Source organism: Hyperolius riggenbachi, chromosome 8 (genome assembly GCF_040937935.1).
Source record: "Hyperolius riggenbachi isolate aHypRig1 chromosome 8, aHypRig1.pri, whole genome shotgun sequence".
Taxonomy (NCBI): Eukaryota; Metazoa; Chordata; class Amphibia; order Anura; family Hyperoliidae; genus Hyperolius; species Hyperolius riggenbachi.
This window is the reverse complement of record NC_090653.1, coordinates 205224014-205248639: the sequence shown is the minus strand read 5'-3', so window position 1 is coordinate 205248639 and position 24626 is coordinate 205224014. Positions and strand designations below refer to the sequence as shown.

The window sequence follows — 24626 nt, the reverse complement described above, 5'->3', positions numbered from 1 at the left end:
GAGCCAGGCTCTTCCTGTGTGCCAGTGCTCCGTTCATCTGAATGGGGTGAAACACAGTCGCAATTAAAAACTACCTTTGTAATGGAACAGCAGGTATCGAAATTACACATTTATTTATTCTTGGCCCTTTTTGTTTCAATGGCAGGTAGATTCAAAACAGACTCCAGGAAATATTTGTGCTAGATATTTTGCAATGGCCTTGTTTAGTGAGTATTGTGCTCAATCGCTTGGCCCCTGAATTTCCCAGTTCTTAAAGGGGAACTTCAGCCTAAACAAACATACTGTCATTAAGTTACATTAGTTATGTTAATTAGAATAGATAGGTAATATAATCTCTTACTCACCCTGTTTTAAACGAACAGGCAAATGTTTGTGATTCATGGGGGCTGCCATCTTTGTCATGGGGGCAGCCATCTTTTTGGTTGAAAGGAGGTGACAGGGAGCAGGAGACACAGTTCAAACTGTCCTGTGTCCGGATAACCCCTCCCAGCTGCGCACCCTAGGCTTTAAATGTCAAATTCAAAATGTAAGAAAAAAAATTTGCACCAAAACAGCAGAACGAGAACAACAACATCAGAAATCCCATCATGCTTTGCACAGCATCAGGGGAAAAATGCCCGGGCAGTTTTCTTCTGTGCAGCTAAAAATGAGGCTTGTATAAGAGAAACAAAGTTCTGATGCTGTGAAACTGTTAAAGAAACACCAGGCCTTTTCGGTGCTGCTGAGTTGATTTTTAGTCTGGAGGTTCACTTTAACCCAGTGAAGCAGATTTGGGACCACCTTGATCAATAAGTCTAACAATTGGATCTATCACCACGGACACATCAGGAACTGTTGGGCCCTCGGAAGTAGTTCCAAGTATCACTAACATCCATCCAACATGTTACTGAGACACTTTTATGGCATCTTGTTGCCATTCGTGTTGCCAGAAATGGTTATTCTGGATACAGGCAGGTGGTCATAATAAACTGACTCAACTTTGTAAATATGGTGAACTGCACTAAAGTGTCATTTTGCTAAACTTCTTTTCTGCTGATCAACACTTCCTTAACTTCTTGAGGACCATAGTGCTAAACCCCCCTAAAAACCAGGCCATTTTTGGGGAAATTGGCCACTGCAGCTTTAAGGCCAAGCTGCAACACAGCACAAAAGTGATCCCCCCCCCCTTTTCTCCCCACCAACAGAGCTTCCTGTTGGTGGGGTCTGACAGATCCCTCCAACCGTGTTTATTTTTTTTGTGTCATTATTTTTTTATTCAATTTTCCTATTTCATTCTGTATTTTTTTTAACCTAACTCCCTCCCTCCCCCCAGCCAGCCAATCACGGCGATCGGCTGTCATAGGCTTCAGCCTATGAGAGCCGATCACTCTCTAGTACCCCAGGGGGACAGATCACAGCGCTGTACCATGTTAAAAGACGGCGGTCTCACCGTCTAACAGTCTCCCGAGCTGCGATCGGTGCTCGAAGACTGAAGGCGGGGCGGAGCTCTGCTTCCCAAGCAGGAGATGCGCGTGCAGCCTGCGTGCGATCTCCTGCAGTAGCCGGCCCCAGGACTTGATGCCAATTGGCGTTAGGCGGTCCTTGGGCTGTCGCCGCGGTCACGCCCGTTGGCGTGACGCGGTGTTTAGATAGATAAACGTTAGAAACTTAAAAGTATTCCAGAAGAAATAATTACACTTTTCTTACCACCACATTTATAACTAGATCTTTCAATAAGGAAAACTGAGACATAGAAAATGGCTGAGGCTACTGGGTAGGACTACTGAATGTGATATTTCCAGGATTTTGGAATTGTCTAGCAAAACTAGGGAAGCCTTTCAAAAATAAAGGTGTTGCACTTGAATCTATCAAAAGCTGGGTTTAAAGCAAAATTCAACATAGCAGTAAAACTAAATATATGTCTTACTGTTCTGAGGGGGGCTTTTTGGAACCAACTGCATGGGCTACAGAACTGGATATAGACACATATTCATAATACAATATCCCATAATACCTGTGAACATGGTGTTTTTGACTTCTCATTTGATCAATAATAAAGTGGGTCTGGGGAATTACCACTGCTAAAAATGTCCACACTTACTATACTATTCATGCTGGGACAAATGAACCAATATACTCTTTCTTAATGGAGGGAATTGACTCTTAATCTGCATTGTTTACTTAGCTGAGTGGCTAGCACTGTCACCTTACGGTGCTACAATCCCTAGCTCAATTTACAGCTGTAAAAGGTGATTCTTGGTGGTTAGCAGTAACCTCCCGAGAGTCTAAAAGAATGAGAGAGACCAGGAGCCCAATGGCGCAGCATCATAGGGAATGGCATAGTACCAGAAGGTTGAAATTCTTATATTCACAAAGGTGGGTTGCAAAATCTTGCAGAGCCTGTGGGAGATTACCATCCACACTCAGTTTTCCAGGTCTACTTGCTGGTTGGTTGCTCTCCTAGGAGTTTTTTGGGGGGGGGCAAAGATAAAAAAAAACTATAAACCCCTTTAAGGGTTATGAAGGCTAAACAAAACATTGGTGGAGGCACCCGATATATATATAAGTTGTAAAGAACAATAACTAATGAGAGGCTGTATGGATTTTATCTCTCGAAGAAAAAGTTAATGCCGATATTCATATATGTTCATATAAGTTACATCCTTTTATCCATAATGTGTGATCTTCAGTATAGCAACCCCTATTTATAATGAGATTAAGGACTGATACTGCTTGATAAATCATTGCATTGTACACGCTTTCTGTGAAATGTGTCCCTATAGTCTGGGCATTATTTCAAACTATTTGTGTTTGTTTTTCAGCCAATGTTGACATCTCTGATGGAGCAGAACCCAGAGGAAATGGGAGATTTGTATCTGGACGTTGCAGAGGCATTCCTTGACATTGGAGAATATAATTCAGCTTTGCCTCTCCTTAGTGCGTTGGTGTGCTCTGAGAAGTATAATATGGCTGTTGTCTGGCTGCGTCATGCAGGTAAATGCTTGTGACTACAAGCTGTAATGATGGCAAGGACAGAATGTATGATTAATCATTTAGCCTTGAACACAACTGCTTAAAATTTCTGGATGATCAGTGTGTTATTCTCAAGCGGTATCTGTGAGTCATAATGTTGGATTGTATTTGAGCAGTCCACCCTCACAAACATTGTTTTATTTATCCAAAGAACAGTATATAAATAGGCAATTTATTTTAGGGTGAAACTGCATGGGTAAATTTAATCTCATGCTTCTCAACAACAACCTCTTGAAAGCAACCACCTTATTTGCAGTATACTTAGATAAAAGTAGAATTGCAGGAATTACTTTTATTAAAACTTGTTCCCCCAAATAAGCCTCACCCATAAAACAGAAGTACAGATTGGTAAATCAAAGCACCCACTCCAGTTGACAAGCACCTATGTAAATTTTTCAGTGATTTGTTAGCCTCATCTTCCCCCTCCAAAAGCAAAGCTCAATAGAATATGAGCATGCTAGGCAATTTTTCTTTCTTTCTGCTAAAGCTTTGCTCCACCACTTATGCTAACATGAAACACAAATACAAGACAAATAACCTATATATTGCGCTTTTCTCCTGGCGGACTCAAAGCGCTGGGGCTGCAGCCACTAGGGTGAGCTCAAGCAGTAGCAGTGTTAGGGAGTCTAGCTCAAGGACTCCTTACTGTATAGGTGCGGTTGATAAAGCTGACCTGTTTACTGCCAATGTATCTCTTGCACTTTTCTGGAGCATTGCTGCCCAGACCCAACCCTTCCATTGGATATGGAAAAATATTTTGGTGATTGGCTGACCTGGTCACTCCCATTACTTCTTGTTGAAGTTGTAGACCTGGCCAAGCCCCTTACTACACTAACGAATATTGAGGGATTTATTGTCCTGGTCAGCCTCCTTCTCATTCTTCGCAGTGAAATGCTGGGCGAGTGGCAGGCCTAAACAATCACTGTCCTATTTATTGGAAACTTGGGGTGTTCTAAGTGGTACAGTGATGATATTTTTATTTGTGTCTGCTATGTTTTTTATTCTAGGGAGTTATCCTGTTCCTTTTCTTTGTGACAAAATTACTCAATGTTGGCATAGCTATAAAAACTTGACAAAACATGCAACCCTTCACTTCTTCACCTGAAGCTAAAAAGAAAGAAAAAATGCCAGAATTTAACCTTATTAAGCTTGAGGTTTGATGTTATGAAGTTGTACACAGTACTATCAGACACCAGTTACGGTAGAAATGTAGAAGGATTTTGGCAGTAAGCCACACCTTCTGCCTACCAGGCAGTTGATAATCCTGACCATTGCTCCGTGGGTGTCCAGTGCCTCTGCAGATGGAAACTCATCTCTATCTGCATACTAAGTTTGAGGGGTGCAGTGCTGGCACCTGGAATGATTATAAAGGCGTTATGGCTATATTCTGCTGTTGATCTGTTATCGTGTAGTTCCTAAATCCACTTTTTTTTTACTGGTTAAAGAATCTGGTTGAAGAGTCCATAACAGCCTTGGCTGTAGCAATATTTCATTTCATTACAGTGACCATCACACCTTTTAATTACTGTGAAAACTGTATGAAAAGCATCCAAGTTTGAACTATAGTTATATACACCTCTTGGCAGGTAGAGAGTGAGAAACTCCTAGCAGTGTAATAATAGGAATGTCTTTCTGATTAACAAACTGCCAGGGGTTACAAGATGTAAATCTAAAGACAATGTTCATTATTCATAAGATTTTCAGAGATCTATTCTAGCTTTACTAGAATTAACCACTTTACCCCCGCGCGTACAGATTTCTCCGCCCCTTTTTCCATCCTTTCACCCCCAGGGACGGAGAAATCCGTACTCTGCGCACTCCCGCCGCTGTCCGCGCTCCCGCTTGTAAACACGCCGCCCGCCGCTAGTAAACACGCCGCCGCCCGCTCGCCCAGAGATCAACGAACGGGAAAATCCATTCCCGTTCGTTGATCTCAGCCCCGCAATGATCTGCTGCCGCTCGGCTGAGCAGCGCGATCATTGTGAAAAATAACAAAGTCCCAGCCTCTTTCTACTTCCTGCAAGCGTCCGGAAGGACGCTTGCAGGTCGCCTGAAACTAATTTGTAATGTTGCCATCTTGTGGCCAAATAGTAAAACTACACCCTAACCATTTTTTACACACAAATAAACTTGTTTTCCACAAAAAATTAACTCCTTACCTCCCACACTCCCCAATTATTATTTTTTTGTAATTAAAAAAAAATAAAAAAATTTACAATTTAAAAAAAATACATAAATAGTTACCTTAGGGACTGAACTTTTTAAATATTTATGTCAAGAGGGTATAACACTGTTACTTTATAAACTATGGGCTTGTAATTAGGGATGGACGCAAAACTGAAAAAAATGCACCTTTATTTCCAACTAAAATATTGGCGGCAAACATTGTGATAGGGACATAATTTAAACGGTTTTATAACCGGGATAAATAGGCATATACATTTAATGGGTTTTAATTACAGTAGCATGCATTATTTAAAAACTATAAAGGCCGAAAACTGAACAATAATAAATTTTTTCCCACATTTTTCCTATTTTCCCATTAAAACACATTTAGAATAAAATTATTCTTGGCATAATGTCCCACCTAAAGAAAGCCTAATTGGTGGCGAAAAAAACAAGATATAGTTCATTTCATTGCGATAAGTAATGATAAAATTATAGACGAATGAATGGAAGGAGCGCTGAAAGGTGAAAATTGCTCTGGTGGTCAGGGGGTAAAACCCCTCAGTTGGGAAGTGGTTAATAATGAAAGCAATGACTTCAGATTAGGCTGGACTTTGTTTAGTATCAAGCTCCCCCACTTGCCAATTCTAAGGTAAATAGCAAAGCCCTTTTGCCTATTCATCAGCAAAGCTCCTTTGCCTTTTTTTCTAGAAACTTCTTCTCGGTGTATGGATTAGGTACCAGTAAGGTTTAAAGTGTAATGTTATCTTCATCCCAATATTAGAATTTGACACTAGTCTACTTTAGAGGACCCACCAGAAAACCCCATAGGGGACAGTTCTCCAACCACAACACCCTCTACAGCACCAAGCAGAATAATGTGGGTGTAGTTTACTACAACCTATCTGAAACCTAGCAGTTTTTACACCATCCAGGTCTGTCTGTTCAAGTATTCAGGCTAACCTGACTTTCAGCAAGGCAAGGTCTGTACTTTCTAGATACACCCATTGGGGGTGCATCACACATTTGCCTCCATGAGTAGTATCGCCCATTAATCAGTATCGCCATCTGAGGAAACCCTGATTAGTTGGCGATACTAGTCATGGGGGCAGACGTGTGACGCAACCCATGATGGGCGTATCTAGAAATTATCAATACCAGTTTATGCATGCGCAACCTTTTGCTTTGGAATTTTGCAGTTGCTGACTATTTTGGAGTAAGGACAAACTATTATACTAAATGTTTAAGCCAGCTTTTTTTTTTAGCCGGGTGGCATGAAAAAGTAGGCGGGTGGAGCGCATCAGGGGAATGAAGGGCCGGCTTGTTTCTTCTTACAGCACCTGAGGCGGCAAGCTGATGACAGCCGGGTACTCACCAAAATTAGCCAAGTGGAGCACCTGGCTAAAAGAGCCTGGGTAGAACACTGACCCTGCCCCATATAAATAGCCAGATGTGCCCCTTTATTAGCCTATTCCCCCAGTATAGACAGCTAGATGGGCCCCTTTATCTCCCTCTTTTTGTAGATAGCCAGATGTGCCCCTTTATAAGTTGCCCACCCCCCATAGATAGCCAGATGTGCCTCTTTATTAGCCCCCCAGTATAGATAGGAAGATGTGGCCCTTTATTGCCCCCACCCATAGATAGTCAAGTATGCCTCTTTATCTCCCCCCCCATGTAGCCAGTTGTGTGCTCATGTGCCCCCCATCCCCTCCTGCAGAGAACAGGCAGCACCTATTTTTATTCCAGCTGCGATCGGGCACACATCCAGACACAACCTCTGTCAGCTTCACTATGCCTAATGAATTGGATCCCGGCTTGATGACTTCATTAAGCCGGGTCCCGATCTTTTTGGCATAGTGAGGCTGACAACGGTAATGTACGGAGAGGAGCCCAATCGCTGCTGGAACAGGGAAAAGTAAAAGATCTTTATTGACTAATCCTACATGCTGCCTGATTGCAGCAATGGGGGGAGGGAGTACGATAATTGTAGGGGATCACACCCTAGGATGGGGTTCTCTAGTTAGGGGAGGTGTAGTTAGGGGGAGGAGGGTTATTGAGCACAAGCACTTGCTAGCACACGCTCAGGGCCGGTTCTCTCATGATGCAAGGTGAAACACTTACATCAGGCACAGGGATTATGGGGCAGCATGTTTGTACTCTGTGTTTACATTTACAGCATGCAGCCAGAGCGAAAAGAGAGCGAGCAAGGTGAAAAGGTCATTACTGGGGAAAATCAGCTTGTTGTGCTGTGTAAGGAGTCTGATAGTGAGGAAGGGGGAGGCAGAAGAACAGCAGTATTTCACTTGAGTTGCATACCAGAAGGGAGGAGGTGGCACTGCTGTCCTGACTGAGGAGGAATGGAGTGGCTGAGGGTGAGCAGTTTGTTTGTCACAGACTCACAGTCAGCCAGTGTGCTATTATGTTGAGCTGCAGCATATCATGTGAGAACATAAAAAGAAGCAGAGTAAATTATTGGGTGATGTGTGATCATTCCAAATGGGGGGGGGCACATCCTCACAATTTTGCCTCAGGTAGCAAAAAGTCTAAAATCGGCCCTGCTCTGTGCTCATTAATGGCTACAGACTAATATGCATGTTGTTGAGCTTTTACGGGGGCTTTGCAATGACATGAGTATACTGTAGCTGAGTAGTGACATGTGGAAGTGACAGTAATGTATACCATTTTTATGTTACAGACTGTTTAAAAGCTCTGGGTCACATGGAGACTGCTGCAAACAGTTACAGTAAAGTGGTGGAAATGGCACCTTTACACTTGGATGCCAGGATCTCTCTTTCTACTCTTCAACAACAGTTGGGGCATCCTGAAAAAGCCCTGGAAGCTCTAGAACCAATGTATGATCCTGACACATTGGCACAGGATGCCAATGCAGCCCAGCAGGTAGGCAAGAATACTTAGTTCTCTTTTTAACGAACATCTGTGATGAATATTACTGTCTCCCCCGTTATTCCCCCTCTTCATTTCTTGTATTTTCACCGCTCCCCACTGCCAATAAATAACTTAATTAATAAAATATTACTTTTAAACCTCTGGGCAAGATGGCTGCAATGTAAAGTGCTTCCGGGTCATCGAGTTCCACAAAGTCTCCCTGTACTGCTGTGCATGAGAGATGAGCTGAGCTGAAGCAACAGGAGGCAGATCTCCCCCCTGCTGTCAGCCTCACTGGAGGAAGGCACATTCCCCCCCCCCCCCCCCCCCCCCTGCTGTCAGCCTCACTGGAGTGAGGCAGATCTTCCCCCTGCTAGCTGGAGCACACAGAAAGGTCAGGGATGACTCATCAGATGATGTACAGCAGGAGGAGGGAGAGGCAGATAGCAGGGAGGAACAGCTGCTGTATTGTCTGCCTCTTCCTGCAGCACAATATTCCTCCAACTAGACGAATAATTACAAAGGAGCAGGAGAGAGACGGCACAGCTGTTTCTAAACAAGACAAGGGAAAAAAGATTTGTACTTATGAAAGGAACATACAGTATCTCTTCATTTTAATTGCATTTTGAAAAAGGGCAACAGAACCCCTTTAAGCTAACTTATGTATCATTTATTACTCATACGTCACATCGCATTGCATTGTGGTCAGAAGATCGGAAATGATCTGGTCTCCACAAAGATTTTCATCCACTCATACCACAGTGGTCATTATTGAGATTTGAGGCTTTCTGCCCTATAAACTAGCAAAGCTGTTTTTATTGTTGAAAGGAACAGGAGGATAACACCTCAATTACCCCAAAGTGGGACCTTTAAGGTTATACCCTTGGCTTGCTAGAAAACTACTTCCGTTTTTTTTATTCATCTCTTAAGTTTCTAGTCAATACATTTCTTCAGATTTGCTTTTGCAACTTCAACTTCCCGCTTACGTTTGCTTCCACTAATATAAAGGTGATCCTCTGGAATGTCAGAGGGCTTAATGACAAAGTTAAGAGAGCTCTTGTATTTTCTTTCTTACGTGATTATCAACCAGCTATAGTTGTCCTTTTGGAAACCCACCTTACTGGCAGCAGGATCCTGTCATTAAAAAAGCCCTATATCTCTGCATACTACACCTCCACCTTTTCTAACTACGCACGAGAGGTTTCTATTCTTTTCCACAAAAAATGCCCATTTCAATTGCTAGACTTAAAGATTGATGCTATTGGCAGGTACGTTATAGTTCATGCTAACATTTGCGGCACAGAAACGAATTTAGTTGGTCTATATCTGCCTCCCCCTGCTGATATCCAAATTCTGCAAGAGATTATAGTACACACTAACAAATGGCCGGATGGCAGGATCCTGCTGTGAGGAGATTTTAATATGGTTATTTCTTCCCAAAAGGACAAACTATCACACTCCAACAGAGACTCACAGGTATTTAAACACTGGATAGACTCCCTTAATCTGATTGACATATGGAGGGAAAGGTATCCTACTAGTAGTGGCTTTACATGCCACTCAACCACACATCAAACCCTCTCCAGGATTGACATGTTCTTGTCCTCCCCTGACTTGACTCCTGGGGTGGTGGATCTCAGACTCCTCCCTCGTAGGGTTTCAGATCATATTACCTTGGAGCTAACTCTCAAAATAGATGGTCCTCGAACCAGACCTGTGTGGAAATTATCCCCCATCTGGCTTAATAGCATGTTCGTAGAAGAAGTCACAACCCCCCGCCCCCTTACACAATACTGGCATGATAATGATAAATCAGCTGAACCTCATGTGGTGTGGGATGCATACAAGGCCGTGGTGCAGGGCTCCTTTATAGATGGCATTAAATACGCTAGGGACCAGACCAGAATGTTGCTCACAAATGCTGAGATTACAGCTAAGACAGCAGAAGAAAATTATATCACCAAACAAACCCCAGAATCCTATTCTGACTGGCAAACAGCCCTATCTGCTCTTGCAGTCAAACAGTCTAATGCTGCTGAATCAGCCCTTAAGCTTAAAGAGAATCTGTACTCTAATATTCTTACAATAAAAAGCATACCATTCTATTCATTATTTTCTCCTGTGCCCCTCTGTGCTGTTTCTGCCACTCTCTGCTGCAATCCTGGCTTGTAATTAACAGTTTTAGGCAGTGTTTACAAACAAACTAACCAGCTTCTAATAGGCTCAGCTAAGCATAGTGTATGAGTCATTCAGGGTATGCAGGGGGCCTGCAGAGGGTGTGTATCGCTTCTACCAATCACAAGCAGCCCTGCACATTCCACACAATCAAGCTTTAGCCCGACAAACAGGACAGAGGAAAGATACATTGATTTATTACAGAGACAGTGCAGTTAGGAAAGCCTGCAGTAAGCCAGAGCAGATTAGAACAGGCATAGGAACTTATAGGATAGAAGAACTAAGGCTGAAAAATTTGTTACAGAGTCTCTTTAAAGGGGAACTTCAGCCTAAACAAACATACTGTCATCAAGTTACATTAGTTATGTTAATTAGAATAGATAGGTAAAATAATCTCTTACCCACCCTGTTTTAAAAGAACAGGCAAATGTTTGTGATTCATGGGGGCTGCCATCTTTGTCATGGGGGCAGCCATCTTTTAGGTTGAAAGGAGGTGACAAGGAGCAGGAGACACAGTTGTGATAACCCCTCCCAGCTGCATGCGCTAGGCTTTAAATGTCAAATATAAAAAAAAAAAAATGTGCACCAAAACAGCAGAACGAGAACAACAAAATCAGAAATCCTATCATGCTTTGCACAGCATCAGGGGAAAAAAGCCCGGGCAGTTTTCTTCTGTGCAGCTAAAAGTGAGGCTTGTATAAGAGAAACAAAGTTCTCTTATACAAGCAAGGCAAAGATTATATTATTATTATTATATTATTATTATTATTATTATTATTATATTATTATTATTATTATTATTATTATTATTATGTTCTGATGCTGTGAAACTGTTAAAGAAACACAAAGCCTTTTCAGTGCTGCTGAGTCGATTTTTAGTCTGGACGTTCACTTTAAGACAATCCGCATCTACGAGCAGGGAGATAGCACTGGGAGACTTCTTGCCCGTCTCATAGGCCAAGAAAGATTCATCTCACACATTTCTGTAATCTCTGACCAAAATGGTTCCCCTACTCATGATGCCCCAGCAATCAACCGGGTGTTTAGAGACTATTATTCGGCCTTGTATGCATCCTCTACTCAGTATTCTGACTCTATGATGTCTGACTATTTGAATGGTATCTATTTTCTTAAATTATCCCCTCTGAGAGGTAGTATTTTGAGATGGACATCTCCAGGGAGGAGCTTGATATTGCATTGGATTCAATGCCCACAAATAAGTCGCCGGGAACTGATAGTCTCCCATTCGAATTCTTTAAAAAAACATTGCAGTGCCCCCCGTCTATTGCATCTATTCCATCTCCCACAAGATAACAAATCGCTACCCAAATCAATGGCAGAGGCGCTGATAGTGATAATCCCTAAGCCAGGGAAAGATCCTACCAACTGCTCATCGTATAGGCCAATCTCTCTGATAAACACAGACTACAAATTACTAGCCAAAATACTGTCTGTTAGAGTGAATAAGGTCCTTTCAGCGTTAATCCACCCTGACCAATCTGGGTTTGTCCCTGGGAAGGGAACAGACATCAATATTCAACGCTTAATGTCTAATCTTAGTATTCAACACGATAACAGTGGAACCAGAGTAATCGCTTCCCTAGACGCTGAAAAAGCATCTGATTCCATGGAATGGAAATTCCTTATGGAAATCCTTCGTTGTTTTGGATTCGGACCTACATTTTTTAAATAGATTCAGGCTCTATACCACCTCCCCTTGGCCAGGGTCAAAACTAGCTTACAAATCTCAGAATCCTTCTCCTTGGAAAGAGGGACGAGGTAGGGCTGCCCCTTCTCCCTCCCTCTTTGCATTGGCAATAGAGCCCCTGGCTATATAGATTAGAGCTAACAGCGCAATCAAGGGTCTACAAATAGGTGACATACACGAGAAAATCTCTCTTTACGAGGACGATTTGCTCCTCTACCTCAATGATCCGGGTCCCTCCCTGGAGATGTCCTTAGGGTCATTCAAGAATTTGGCCTTTTCTCTGGCCTTAAAATAAACTGGTCAAAATTCCTGGTTCTTCCTATTGACCCTGCACCTCCTCCTCCTCCTGGTAGACCATCCCAGCTACTGTGGGTCTCTGAGCTAAAGTATCTTGGGATCAAATTTACAAAAAATGTCTTAGATTTCCAAAAATTGAATGTAGACTCTGCAATGGAGCTTCTCAAAGACAAATGTAAGGCATGGCGGAGCCTCCCCCTCACACTGCTTGGTAGAGCTAACGCTATTAAAATGAACCTTCTCCCTAAATTTAATTACATATTACGCAATTCCCCAGTTGTAATCCAAACCAAACTTTTCAAAGAAATAGACTCCTCTATCACCTCATGCCTGTGGGATGCTAAAACCCCCAGAATAGCACTGAAAACCCTCCAGTTACCAAAAGAAGCAGGAGGTATTGGCCTTCCAGTCTTTAAATTCTACTATTGGGCAGCCATTTTAGTGAACACCCGCTGGTGGTTCTCTCGTTCTCCTGACAACCCTGCTACAGCCCTTGAAGCGGCAGTCCTGGGGTATCACACAGCCCTGGCCAGTCTCCCATATAGAGGTACTAAATGCTCTCCTAAGCTTACGCCATCCATGAAAACAGTGATCACCATCTGGGAGTCAGTCAGGAAGTTCCAATGTCCTCCAGGACAAGTATCCCTGTATCTCCCCCTTTGGAATAATTCTTCCCTTCCGCACTTTGCTTCAATCCCTGACCCTTCTATATGGACCGACAGTGGGATATTTAGACTCAAGGAACTCTTTGCTGAGAACCAATGAATGACCTTTGATCAACTCAAATCCCAATACCAGCTCACCAGTAAATACTTCTTCAGGTATTTACAACTCTGCCACGCCTCCCAAGCTCAATTCCCCTCTAATGACCATCCTCTGTTGGTATCCACCTTTCCTATGAAATCCAAATCAGCTCTTAAAGACATTCCTAAAGCTCTTTGTACGCTGTATTAAACAATCCTTCCTGTTACTTGTCCCCTCATGTCGAAACTCTGACAAATGAAAAGCTGATATCCCAGAGTTGGAACCTCCTGAATGGGAGGAAACCTTACAATCAACATTCACCACTTGTATTTCCACCAGAAACAAAATGATTGCTCTCAAGCTACTTCTAGGGCCTACCTATCCTCAGTCAAACTACATCATTTTAGTGCACAAGTCTCCAGTTGCTGTAACAGGTGTGGCCAACATGATGCTGGCTTTATGCACATCCTTTGGAGCTGTCCTCATCTCTCGCTATATTGGTGTGAGATCGAGAAATGGATCCTAAGGTTGTTCCCAAGAGCCTCCATCACCCCTGACCCCTCTAAAAATGTCTGCGTCCCCTAAGCATCTCCTTTTCCGCAATTTATTATTTTATGCCAAAAAACTCATAACTTTGCAATCAGCCTAACCCACATACAGTTACAGAATGGGTCTCCTATATCAACAAAGAAACTCTCATCCTCAAGGAGATGTATGAAAAGCGAGGGGCTAACAAGAAATTTGAAAAAATCTGGTTTCGTTGGCTAGATGCAACTGACCTAGACCTCAGTTAAAAGGTTAAAAGAATTTAGTGATTCAGCTATGACCAGGTATTCCAACCTCATTCTGTCCTAAATGGGGGGCCACTCTGTTCTGCTGCAGCAGTATTGTATTGTGTTGTTGTTCTGTACTTGTCTCAAGCCGACTGTTTCGGCTTTTGTGGTACTATAAATACAAAATTCAATAAATTTTGACTTTAAAAAAAAAAAAGTCCCGCTTTCGTTATCTCCCTTCATCGTCTACTACTTCAAACAAATTATTCATCTGGTTCAACCAATGCTCGAAACAAGGGACTGCACATGCGCGGCCCAGCCGTGGGTGTAGAACACTCTCGGCCATGGGAGTGTGACGCAGTGCGCACCCCCGCCGTCGTGCTCTCGTGGCCGGGAGTGTTTTTCACCTGCGGCTGGGCTTGTGCATGTACAGTAAGCCCCCGAAGTTACCAGGAGCCATAAAGGAACGGGGCAACGGAGGAGGACGGCGAGGCACAGATCAGGCCGAATGGGGCTGGAGGAAGCCCCAGGTATGTATTTTTACTTTTACTTAATCTCAGGTTCTCCTTAAGAATATATGTGACAGTTTGGAGAGTACCAGCTTCTAGAACTGAACAGTACCTTATTTTATTGTCATTTCATCTTCACTTTAATAGCCAAACAGGCAGATATAGAAGATGATAAACACTAAAGTTTTTGGTTGTGTGGAAGGAATGATCTGGTATTATGAAAGGGATATATACTGAAAGTTGAAAAACACATTTATACTCAAGCATTTATATTCCTAATGGAAAAATGGATTTCCATATTCAGTACATGACACAAACTACTCTCCTACATGCGTCTCTCTTTTAAAAATAAATGGATGAGCTGCTTGCTGTTTTCTTTATTTCCATATTGATGTCACGGTGATTTACCACAATTCAATGGCCTTGCAAATTCTGCTTATTCAAACTGAAGACAAATGATCTTCCCTATGAGCTGTTCCATACATCCTTTGTTCATGTACATTTCTGCTGATATGTGCTTGTCATTTACTGAAAAGGAATGAGAAAGAGAGAAAAAGTAGTTCTTTTTCCTGTATGGATTTATAGTAATTGCATCACCTGTAAGCTGCCTTTTTCCTTTAGCAGACTTCCCAGTCTGACAGCATGTCATCAACGCTTCCAAAACACTTTTCTCTTTTATTTTTTCCTCTTTTCCTTTTTACCAAGGTCATTTACTAGGATAGTTTTAACACGCACATTACATCATAAGCACATTTGTCATCTATTTTGTATTTAATCATCTGTGCTACAGCTGGGTAGTTTGTGCAAGGTGTATTATGTATGTGTGTATGTATTATATATTGCTAATATTATACAGTAAATGCTGTAGTTTGGATGTTTTGTTACTCAACAATGGCTAAATGGATTTGAATGAATTTTGGCACAAACGTCGTTCATTACCTGGAATAACATAGGATACTTTTTATCCCCATAACCAAAAAAGCGGACGGAAACAAATACAAAATTCACTGCGAAAATGTAAACTGCAGCCATTCTTACACTGTTAATGGTAGGGTTCTCAAACTTTTGGTCACTGGGTGACTGGGATTAGTATTCAGAAAAGTGGGTGGACCCTACAAAAGCCAATCAAAATTCACCTATTGGTTTTAATGGAGAATATTTAATTGCTGCCATTCTTGCACTGTTAATGGCACAAGCCTCAAACCTGGTACAGTTGGTCATTGGGTGACTGGGGTTCAAATTCAGAAAAGGGGTGGAGCCACAGCCAATCAGATTTGTTTCATTTCAATGCAAATTGGTAATAGAGGTCTTACTAGTTTGCACTGACCTGCTTAAAGTGTACCCTAGCTGAAGTTGTGGCCAAAAAGAAAATACTTACCTTAAAAATGGGAAGCCTTTGAATCCTGTAGAGCAGTGGTCCTCAAACTAAGGCCCGCGGGCCGAATGTGGCCCCCTGAGGCTTTTTTTCCGGCCCCCCACACACAAAATGTATTATAGATGCGGTCAGCTACATCTTGAAATATTGGTGGTCCACTTATAGAATGAAGCCAGAAAGCAGTAATTTGCTGCTTTCCGATCAAATTCCACATCAGGTGACACTGTTGTTCAATTGGACTGCAGGTTGTCACCTTAGTATACATCACTGTCTAACCCGCAAAGATTTCGACATCATTTTATGTATGCTCCGGCCCCCCAGAAGTCTGAAGTATGTTGACCCGGCCCTCCACCCAAAACGTTTGGGGACCCCTGCTGTAGAGGCTTCTGGTCCCCCATTTCCACTCACAGACCCCCCAAAGATTTTTAAAAGAGTCTTGTCGGAAGTCTGATTAGGGCCACTGTGCGGCTGTACTGCGCCTGCACGAGTACAGCTGCCCCTGCGCAGTAAGCCAGAGCCACCCGTACAAGAGCCATAGCCCTGACAGTTTCCTGTCTGTGAACCTTTTTGCGTTGTGATGATGACCCACACACTCATGGTGAAGCAAAAAACATGAACAAATTAGAGTGTGACTATTAATCATCATCTATCTTCTATTTTTTTACCTTCTCACTTTGCACTGTATTGATTTATTCCCACCTCCCTACTACTATGTTTTGATAAAGTTTCTCTTTAAAGAGAACCCGAGGTGGGATTTAATTATGTTACTGGCGCACAGAGGCTGGTTGTGCACACTAAGACCAGCCTCCGTTGCCCCATGGTGTGCCTCCATGTCCCCCCTGCGCGCCGCTATACCCCCCGCAGTGCTGGCGGCACACAGTGCGTCGCCAGCACAATGTTTACCTATGCGCCAGCAATGCGGGGGTATAGCGGCGCGCAGGGGGGACATGGAGGCACACTATGGGGCAACGGAGGCTGGTCTTAGTGTGCACAACCAGCCTCTGTGCCCCAGTAGCATAAATAAATCCCACCTCGGGTTCTCTTTAAAGAAACAGTATCAGTTCACATGTTTCTTTTAACCTGGGATTGAGAGAGTTCATGAAGTGCTGGTAAATAATGATGTATACATTTCACTTGCTTATTACTTTGCTTCCTTTCTTCCTTTCATTGACGGCAACTCTGGCCAAATCTGATGGCCCAGTGAATCATGAGGGGAGGGGGAATTCCTTCACACTACATCTGTTAACCCTGTGTGTGAGAAAGCTCTCACTGGCAGCTGGCTGCCTCTGACTGAACTGTCTGCAGAGAGCAAAGGAAATGTAACTTGTTCTAAACATTTATATTTTTGTGTGTAAAACCTAACACCACAGCTTTTTATAGTTTTTTTGCTTTCAGAGAAAAATACTCTGTAGTGTGATATGCAAAAAAAACAACACTGGCTGTGCATTGAAGCAGACACCCCTTTTGCAAATGATTTGTTCCAATAGAGCTAAATCATACACACAACGAATTAAAGCTTTTGCTTTTGATATTTATAGAAAGTCTGAAGCCATAAAAATTACCTGTTTTTATTGGGCAGTTATCTTAAGCATTAAGATCATAGCTGATACGCCACATCCCCGCGGCAGAACAAGGTATTTATCCCCCAAAAATCCCAAGGCAAAATTCCACGACTTTCCAGGTCGTGGATTTTGCTGCCCGGGGGAGGCAGAGATTTGCGCTGTAGCTCTGTCTCCAGTCCCGTCAATCTCCGCCGATCTTCGCCTCTCCCCACCCCTCTCAGTGAAAGAAGACTGAGTGGGGTGGGGAGAGGTGGAGAATGTCTGGAGCAGAGGCAGAGCTACTGTGCAAAGCTCTGCCTCTACCTGGAAGGATTGGAGAATTTTGCCCAGGGGATAAATCCCCCCTGGGGATAAATACTTTGCTATGCCGCTGCCACCGTGGGGCTTCTACCGCTGCCACCGTGGGGCAAATAAGGAAGGGAGAAGCCTTGTTAGGATCAAGAGGCTTCCCCTCCCGAGATAAGTATCCCCCAGAGTGTTTTTTTTTTTCATCACAAGATTTCTTTAAGGAACATCATCCTTTGCAATCCCCTAATAACCTACCTTGCTACAGTCTATTCAATATGTTACTTTTTTTTTACTTTCTCGAAGGAACTTAAGCTGCTTCTCCATCGCTCAACACTGCTGTTCTCCCAGGGAAAGATGTATGATTATGTGGATACTTTGCTCACAATGCTTGCCATGCTACTTAAAGTGAGTATTTAGGTAAAGTTCTCTTATCTAGTACCGTACAAAGGAGTGGAAGTTGTTTTTTTTCCAAACCCAAAGCTGTTTATTATAGGGGATATTACTAACTAAGGTTTAATTCACTTGGAAATGACTTTGAATATGTAAAACCATATCATTGTGAAGCTACAAAATACATAATTAAAGTTTGAAAAAAATACATCCATAAAGTAAAAAAAAAATAGTTCTTCTCAAAACAGCTCATTGACCTAGGCAGAGCCACTGTGCTAGAAGTTGGGGTTCATAACAATGTTGGTAGAACTTCTGTTCTGTTGTTTTACCCCTCTGGTAGTCTATATCCAGTTATAGTGAAACGTGAACCGGTGCATGCGTCATACGACAGTCGGAAACCCATGAGCCATGGGCGGGCTAGCAGCCACTTGCAGCCTGCTCGCTATCTGCACACTACTCTGGGCCTGCGTGGAGTGCATCAAAAGCGCCAGCTGATGAGATCTACTCTATGCTACCTGTGCAAGCTGTTGCATGCTTATTGCATGAAAATCCATGCATATTGAGCAATGTGCATTTTGATCTAGCTTAAAGAAAACCAGAGCCGAAATCAGTATGAGAAACGGGGGATGCAGGCATATATGATGAGCTGTCCTGATGCCCACCACTCCTCCCTTCTCCATTCTGCCTCTCTGCTGCCTCTAAATGCCCTCCCAGCACCCTCTTCTGGTCGGCTGGGTCGGGCATCACTGCACCTGCGCTGGCCTGGCTGCACACTTCCTACAGCACACGACCGCAGCCGGGAACACTCAGCGCATGATGTCACAATGATGCCCATACTCATATTGATTTTGGCTCTTGTATCCTTGCTGAAGCAGTGAAAATAAAAAATGACTCCCGATTATTAAATTAATACAAGAGTACTACGGTGTACTTTATGTGCTTGAGTATTATTATTGATTTATAAAGCGCTAACATATTCCGTGGTGCTTTACAAAGTAAGAAACAAACATGGGGTACATAATAATACAGACAATGGTAAACACCAAAATGCAGAGTTTGTACAAAATACACAATCAATACAAAATACAGCATTGGTAATTACAGTGACAAAAGCAACTTGATGAATAAAATGTATAACATATTTCAAGACATTTGAGAAGTGACATGAAGTTTACTGTATTTACAGAAAGTGTGCAATGATTGTTTAAACAAAATTAGGCAGGTGCATACATTTGGGCACCACAAAAAAGAAATGAAATCAATATTTAGTAGATCCTCCTTTTGCAGAAATTACAGCCTCTAAACGCTATCTGTAGGTTCCAATGAGAGTCAGGATACTGTTTGAAGGTATTTTGGACCATTCCTCTTTACAAAACAATTCCAGTTCATTCAGGTTTGATGGCTTCCGAGCACGGACAGCTCTTTTTAACTCACACCACAGATTTTCAATTATATTAAAGTCTGGGGACTGAGATGGCCATTCCAGAACGTTGTATTTGTCCCTCTGCATGACTACCTTAGTAGATTTTGAGCAGTGTTTAGGGTCGTTGTCTTGTTGAAAGATCCAGCCCCGGCGCAGCTTCAGCTTTGTCACTGATTCCTGGACATTGGTCTCCAGAATCTGCTGATACTGAGTGGAATCCATGCTTCCCTCAACTTTGACAAGATTCCCAGTCCCTGCACTGGCCAAACAGCTCCACAGCATGACGGAACCACCACCATATTTTACAGTAGGTAGCAGGTGTTTTTCTTGGAATGCTGTGTTGTTTTTCCTCCATGCATAACGCCCCTTGTTATGCCAAAATAACTACATGTTAGTTTCATCAGTCCACAGCACCTTATTCCAATGAAGCTGGCTTGTCCAAATGTGATTTAGCATACCCTAAACGGCTATGTTTGTGCTGTGGGCGTAGAAAAGGCTTCCTCTGCATCACTCTCGCATACAGCATCTCTTTGTGTAAAGTGCACCGAATGGTTGAACGATGCACAGTGACTCCATCTGCAGCAAGATGATGTTGTAGGTCTTTGGTGCTGGTCTGTGGGTTGACTCTGACTGTTCTCACCATTCATCGCATTTGTCTATCTGAGATTTTTCTTGATCTGCCACTTCGAGCCTTAACTTAAACTGAGCCTGTGGTCTTCCATTTCCTCAATATGTTCCTAACTGTGGAAACAGACAGCTGAAATCTCTGAGACAGCTTTCTGTATCATTGCCTAAACCATGATGGTGAACAATCTTTGTGTTCAGGTCATTTGAGAGTTGTTTTGAGATCCTCATGTTGCTACTCTTCAGAGAAAATTAAAAGAGGAGCGAAAACTTACAATTGACCCCCTTAACCACTTGAGGACTGCAGTGTTAAACCCCCCTAAAGACCAGGCTATTTTTTTACCTAATTGGCCACTGCAGCTTTAAGGCCAAGCTGCAGGGCCGCACAACACAGCACACAAGTGTTTCCCCCCTGCCTTTTCCCCCCACCAACAGAGCCCTCTGTTGGTGGGGTCTGATCGCTCCAAAGTTTTTTATTTATTTTTTAAATAAATATAAATTTTTTTATAAAAATGGCCTTTTTTTATTTTGTTTCCCCTGCTCCCTCCCTCCCCCCGCCAGCCAATCAGGGTGATCAGCTGTCATAGGCTTAAAACTAGGCATAGGCGGCAAACTGAAGGTGGGACGCAGCTCTGCCCCCCGAGAAGGAGATGCGCGCTATCTCCTTCAGTAGCCGGCTCCAGGACCTGACGCCAGTTGGCGTTAGGCGGTCCTGGGGCTGCCGCCGCGGCCACGCCCATTGGCGTGGAGCCGTCGTAGAGTAGTTAAATACTCTTTCTCATAATTGGATTCACCTGTGTATGTAGGTCAGGGGTCACTGACCTTACGAAGCCAATTTGAGCTCCAATAATTGGTTCTAAAGGTTTTGGAATCAATAAAATGACAACAGTGCCCAAATTTATGCACCTGCCTAATTTTATTTAAACAATTATTGCACACTTTCTGCAAATCCAATAAACGTCATTTCACTTCTCAAATATCCCTGTGTGTGTCTCCTATATGATATATTTAACTGACATTTTTTATCGTAACAACCACTGATTTATACAGGAAAATAGTGACGATTAACAAGGTTGTCCAAACCTTCGCATCCCACTGTATACAATAATCATACCTAGAGGCAGTGTGTTTTAGGATATCTAGTAGGAGTACAACTAGGCCTAAGGTCAAAGGGAAATGGCCTAAGGTAGAGTGTATGCTTGCCGAAAAAATTGAGTTTTGAGGGAGTATTTAATGATATCAAATGTAGGAGACGGAAGAGTTGTGGTAAATCATTCCAGAGGAGGGGTGAAGCATATGCGAAATCTTGTATATGTGCATGCGAGGAGGTAAATCTAGACTAGGACAGAAGTATATCATGTGCAGATCTGAAAGCAAGTGAGGAGATGTACAGGGGAGAGAGATTGTAGGTTAGGATTAAGAGTTTAAACTGGATCCTCTGGTTAATTGGTAGCCAATAGAGCTTGACAGAGAAAAGCAGCAGAGGGAGAGTGAGAAGAAAGATGAATAAGACTAGCAGCTGAGTTCAGTACAGATTGGAACGGTGCCAGTTCATTAGTTAATAGTCCAGAAAATAGTATGTTACAATAGTCCAGATGAGATATTATAAGAGTATGTATAAACATTTTAGTTGTGACCTGAGTGAGAAAAGGTCGGATGCAAGATATGTTTTTGAGTTGGAGATGACATGAGCTGTTTAGGGAGTTAATGTGAGGAGTGTAAGAGAGAGAGAGAGGAGTTAAATATTATTCCCTTTGGGAACTGAAGTTATGAGGTTGTTATTAACATTAATTATGAGTATTCCAACTTCTGATATACTAAACCTCTTTTCCCGGTTCATTAAAGTTTACAGTATTACAAAGGGATTCTACTGTAAAATGTAATGTCAGTTCCTGAGAATTGGCTGATAGATGCTACTATAAAGGGATTCTACTGCAGTAATAATATTTAGTGAACACCTGAACCTAATATTGTCATTTTCTAATCAATTGTTTTTGTTTTATTTTTATTTAGCAGCGAAACTTTTTATGGTTGCATACTTCCACCTTACTTACTCTGTGAGAGAGAATTGCAACAGAAAAAATGAGAGAGAATTCTGGGAATATACAATGAGTTTTCTTGGCAGATAGATGGCTCGATAGATAATTTCTGACAGGTCTGATCTGATTTCAATCGTTTTTCTGATCGATTTTCTCATAGAAGTGACGGAAATCGATCGGTCAGTAAATCTGCAGAAAAAACTTGTGTATTCCCAGCATGAGGCACTGTTATGCTGGCTACACCCAGAGTCAAGTGACCACTTTGATTGATGCAGTACAGAACTAGATACAAAGTTCTCCTGAGTGAAGTGTGCTGCAGGACATGAATCGGTTTTGAGCAGTCAATTTACAAGTTACCAATGGAAAGGGCAATGGAGGTCAATCTGCACATGTAGGCAGGTAAAAGACAACTGAAAAGATACTGTACTTTTGTATCTTTCTTCACAGAGAGCATTATTGATCTGGCTCCTGTAAGCAGCTATGGTAAAGATCAGAGCTACATTATTTACAAATCACTGCAGCACAGAACCTTCCCTGTTCTCTTCGTCTGCACCAGCAGCTCCTTCTCATGTTTGCACTTTCAACATCTAAGCTAGTAGTCTAAAATAATCTTATTGCTCTACGTTCACAAAGCCAGTCCAGAAGCTCTCCTGCTGCCTTTTATCCTAAAGCATACCTAGACACCTGGATTAGTATAGGTTGCTGCGGGTTTGGGAAGAGAATTAGAGAGTGTATTCATTATATGGAAACAGCAGCTTGTGGACTACAGCTGTGATCAGTACAGAAACTCTGGATAAAGATGTACTGTTACTATTGAGATTTAATTTTAGAAGGTCAAGTGGACAGGTAATTCATCCATGGATTTCCAGACATGGGGCCTGATTCACAAAACTGCAGTAAGATTGGAATGTGCTGGCAGTGCGCAGCAATTTTACTGTTACTACCACTGACCGTTATATTGTTCCACAGAGAATATAGCAGAGCTCTGTTGTTTACAATAGCTGCAGTACAGTTTTCTGTCTTGCTACTTATCACCAGTGTAGAACTGTTGTTTCCCCTAAATCCAGCCTGAAGTGCAAGGTAGCTGTAAGAAAGTAAGTGGCCATATCAGTGACGCTACATACATACTTCCAATAATTGTCTCCAGGAAAGATCTTTCTGTACCAATAGAACAAAGGGTGTTGATCATTAGCAATCCAAAATGACGGACGACTAACAACATCATAATGATGTCTGAGGACATATATACTTACACTGGATTACCTTACTTGTCTCTCCTCTACAGCTTATTCTGGTTGACAATAGGCTAAGGAAAATCTAGTGTGTTTACCCAACTTAGATAATAAACAGATCCTGGTAGATTGACAGCAGAACTGGCTAGATGTGTAGGCAAGGCATAATTTTCTATTAAAGGAGAACTCCAGGTCACAATTCTGAGTGGGTGGGGCAGGAACCCCTTTGCACCATTGAAGATAGCAACTTCCATTTAGCCCTACCATGTAATTTTATAATGAATTTCGAAGACCATTGATCCTGGTACCATTGGTAGCCAGAGGCTCTCCTAAGGTGTGGCGTCTAAGTCTTCCCCAGCCACACCTGGCATGACAAGCTACTTTGCTGCCTGATAGCCACTAGGATAGACTACATGCCATTCTATAGTTATAAAACTTTCCTGATAAAATACGTTTTCAAATTCATTGAGCAAACAGGTGAAAACAAGTAAAGGGAGCATCTGCTGCAAGAGTATTACAGCAATATTTACCCACAGCTGTGAAAATCTTTGATAAGCTTGCTGCCAGAAAATTATATTTTATGACATGTACCATAACTTGCAGAGTATGTAGTGTTCCTATGGTCCTCATAGGATGGATTTGCTTTTTTAGGGACTATGCAAGGATCTAACTGTATTGCACTGGTTTAGGCCTTCCTTTTTCTGGCCTGGTTCTGTGAGCTGCAGGTGTATAAACAGTGAGTACATAAAAAAAATCCCAGACTGTGTGTTGAGTTATGAAGCTGCAGTCTGCATTTTGTGGTGCAGAGCTGAAGCATTCATTGTAAGTGACTTGGGTCAGCATTGCTCCAAAGAGTAATGGAGATGGCTGTGCATTGCAGTATAATGTTGCGATTTCCCGCTCGATCCGCGGGATCGATCAATTATTTTATATGTTAAGTATGCAACATAGATGGCTGTATCGATCGAAACCCGATCGAACACGGAAATAATCGGATCGATCCCGCGGATCGAGCGGGAAAATGGCAACATGTGTACCCAGCATCACTCTTGTGCACCTGGACATGATGGCTGTTCTAGAATATGTTAAACATTGTCCTGTACAGCATCCTTTTAGTTTTTAGAGGTTTGTGGCTCACAGCACACCAGCTGCATGATCTTCCACAAACTGGAATATATTGCAGAATTTCAATATTTTCCCTTCAGTGGTCATAGCCAGTGATTCAAAGCCCTTTGACGGAATTCAGTTATGTGTTACTAGTAAGATATGTACTTTTAGATGCTTATCATATAGTAATACTTAGTTTAAAGTGGAACTATAGTCTACATTTCCTCTCTTGCTCCAACAGATTAGCCACTTTAAAAGAACTTCTAGGAACAAACTCTCATATTAAAAAAAAAAGTGCATGAAAGGCTTTCTCTAA

General features: G+C 42.3%; 1 protein-coding gene across 3 annotated transcripts in view; it reads left to right on the top strand.

Moving 5' to 3' along the window:
• The window catches only part of GTF3C3 (general transcription factor IIIC subunit 3), a 127055-nt gene that overhangs the window by 81550 nt on the left and 20879 nt on the right, over positions 1 to 24626 (top strand). For all 3 annotated transcript variants that reach the window (XM_068248116.1, XM_068248117.1, XM_068248115.1), the window contains exons 11-13: positions 2802 to 2973; positions 7874 to 8076; positions 17799 to 17900. In XM_068248116.1, the coding sequence (XP_068104217.1) occupies positions 2802 to 2973; positions 7874 to 8076; positions 17799 to 17900 (477 nt within the window). The remainder of the gene's footprint in view (positions 1 to 2801; positions 2974 to 7873; positions 8077 to 17798; positions 17901 to 24626) is intronic.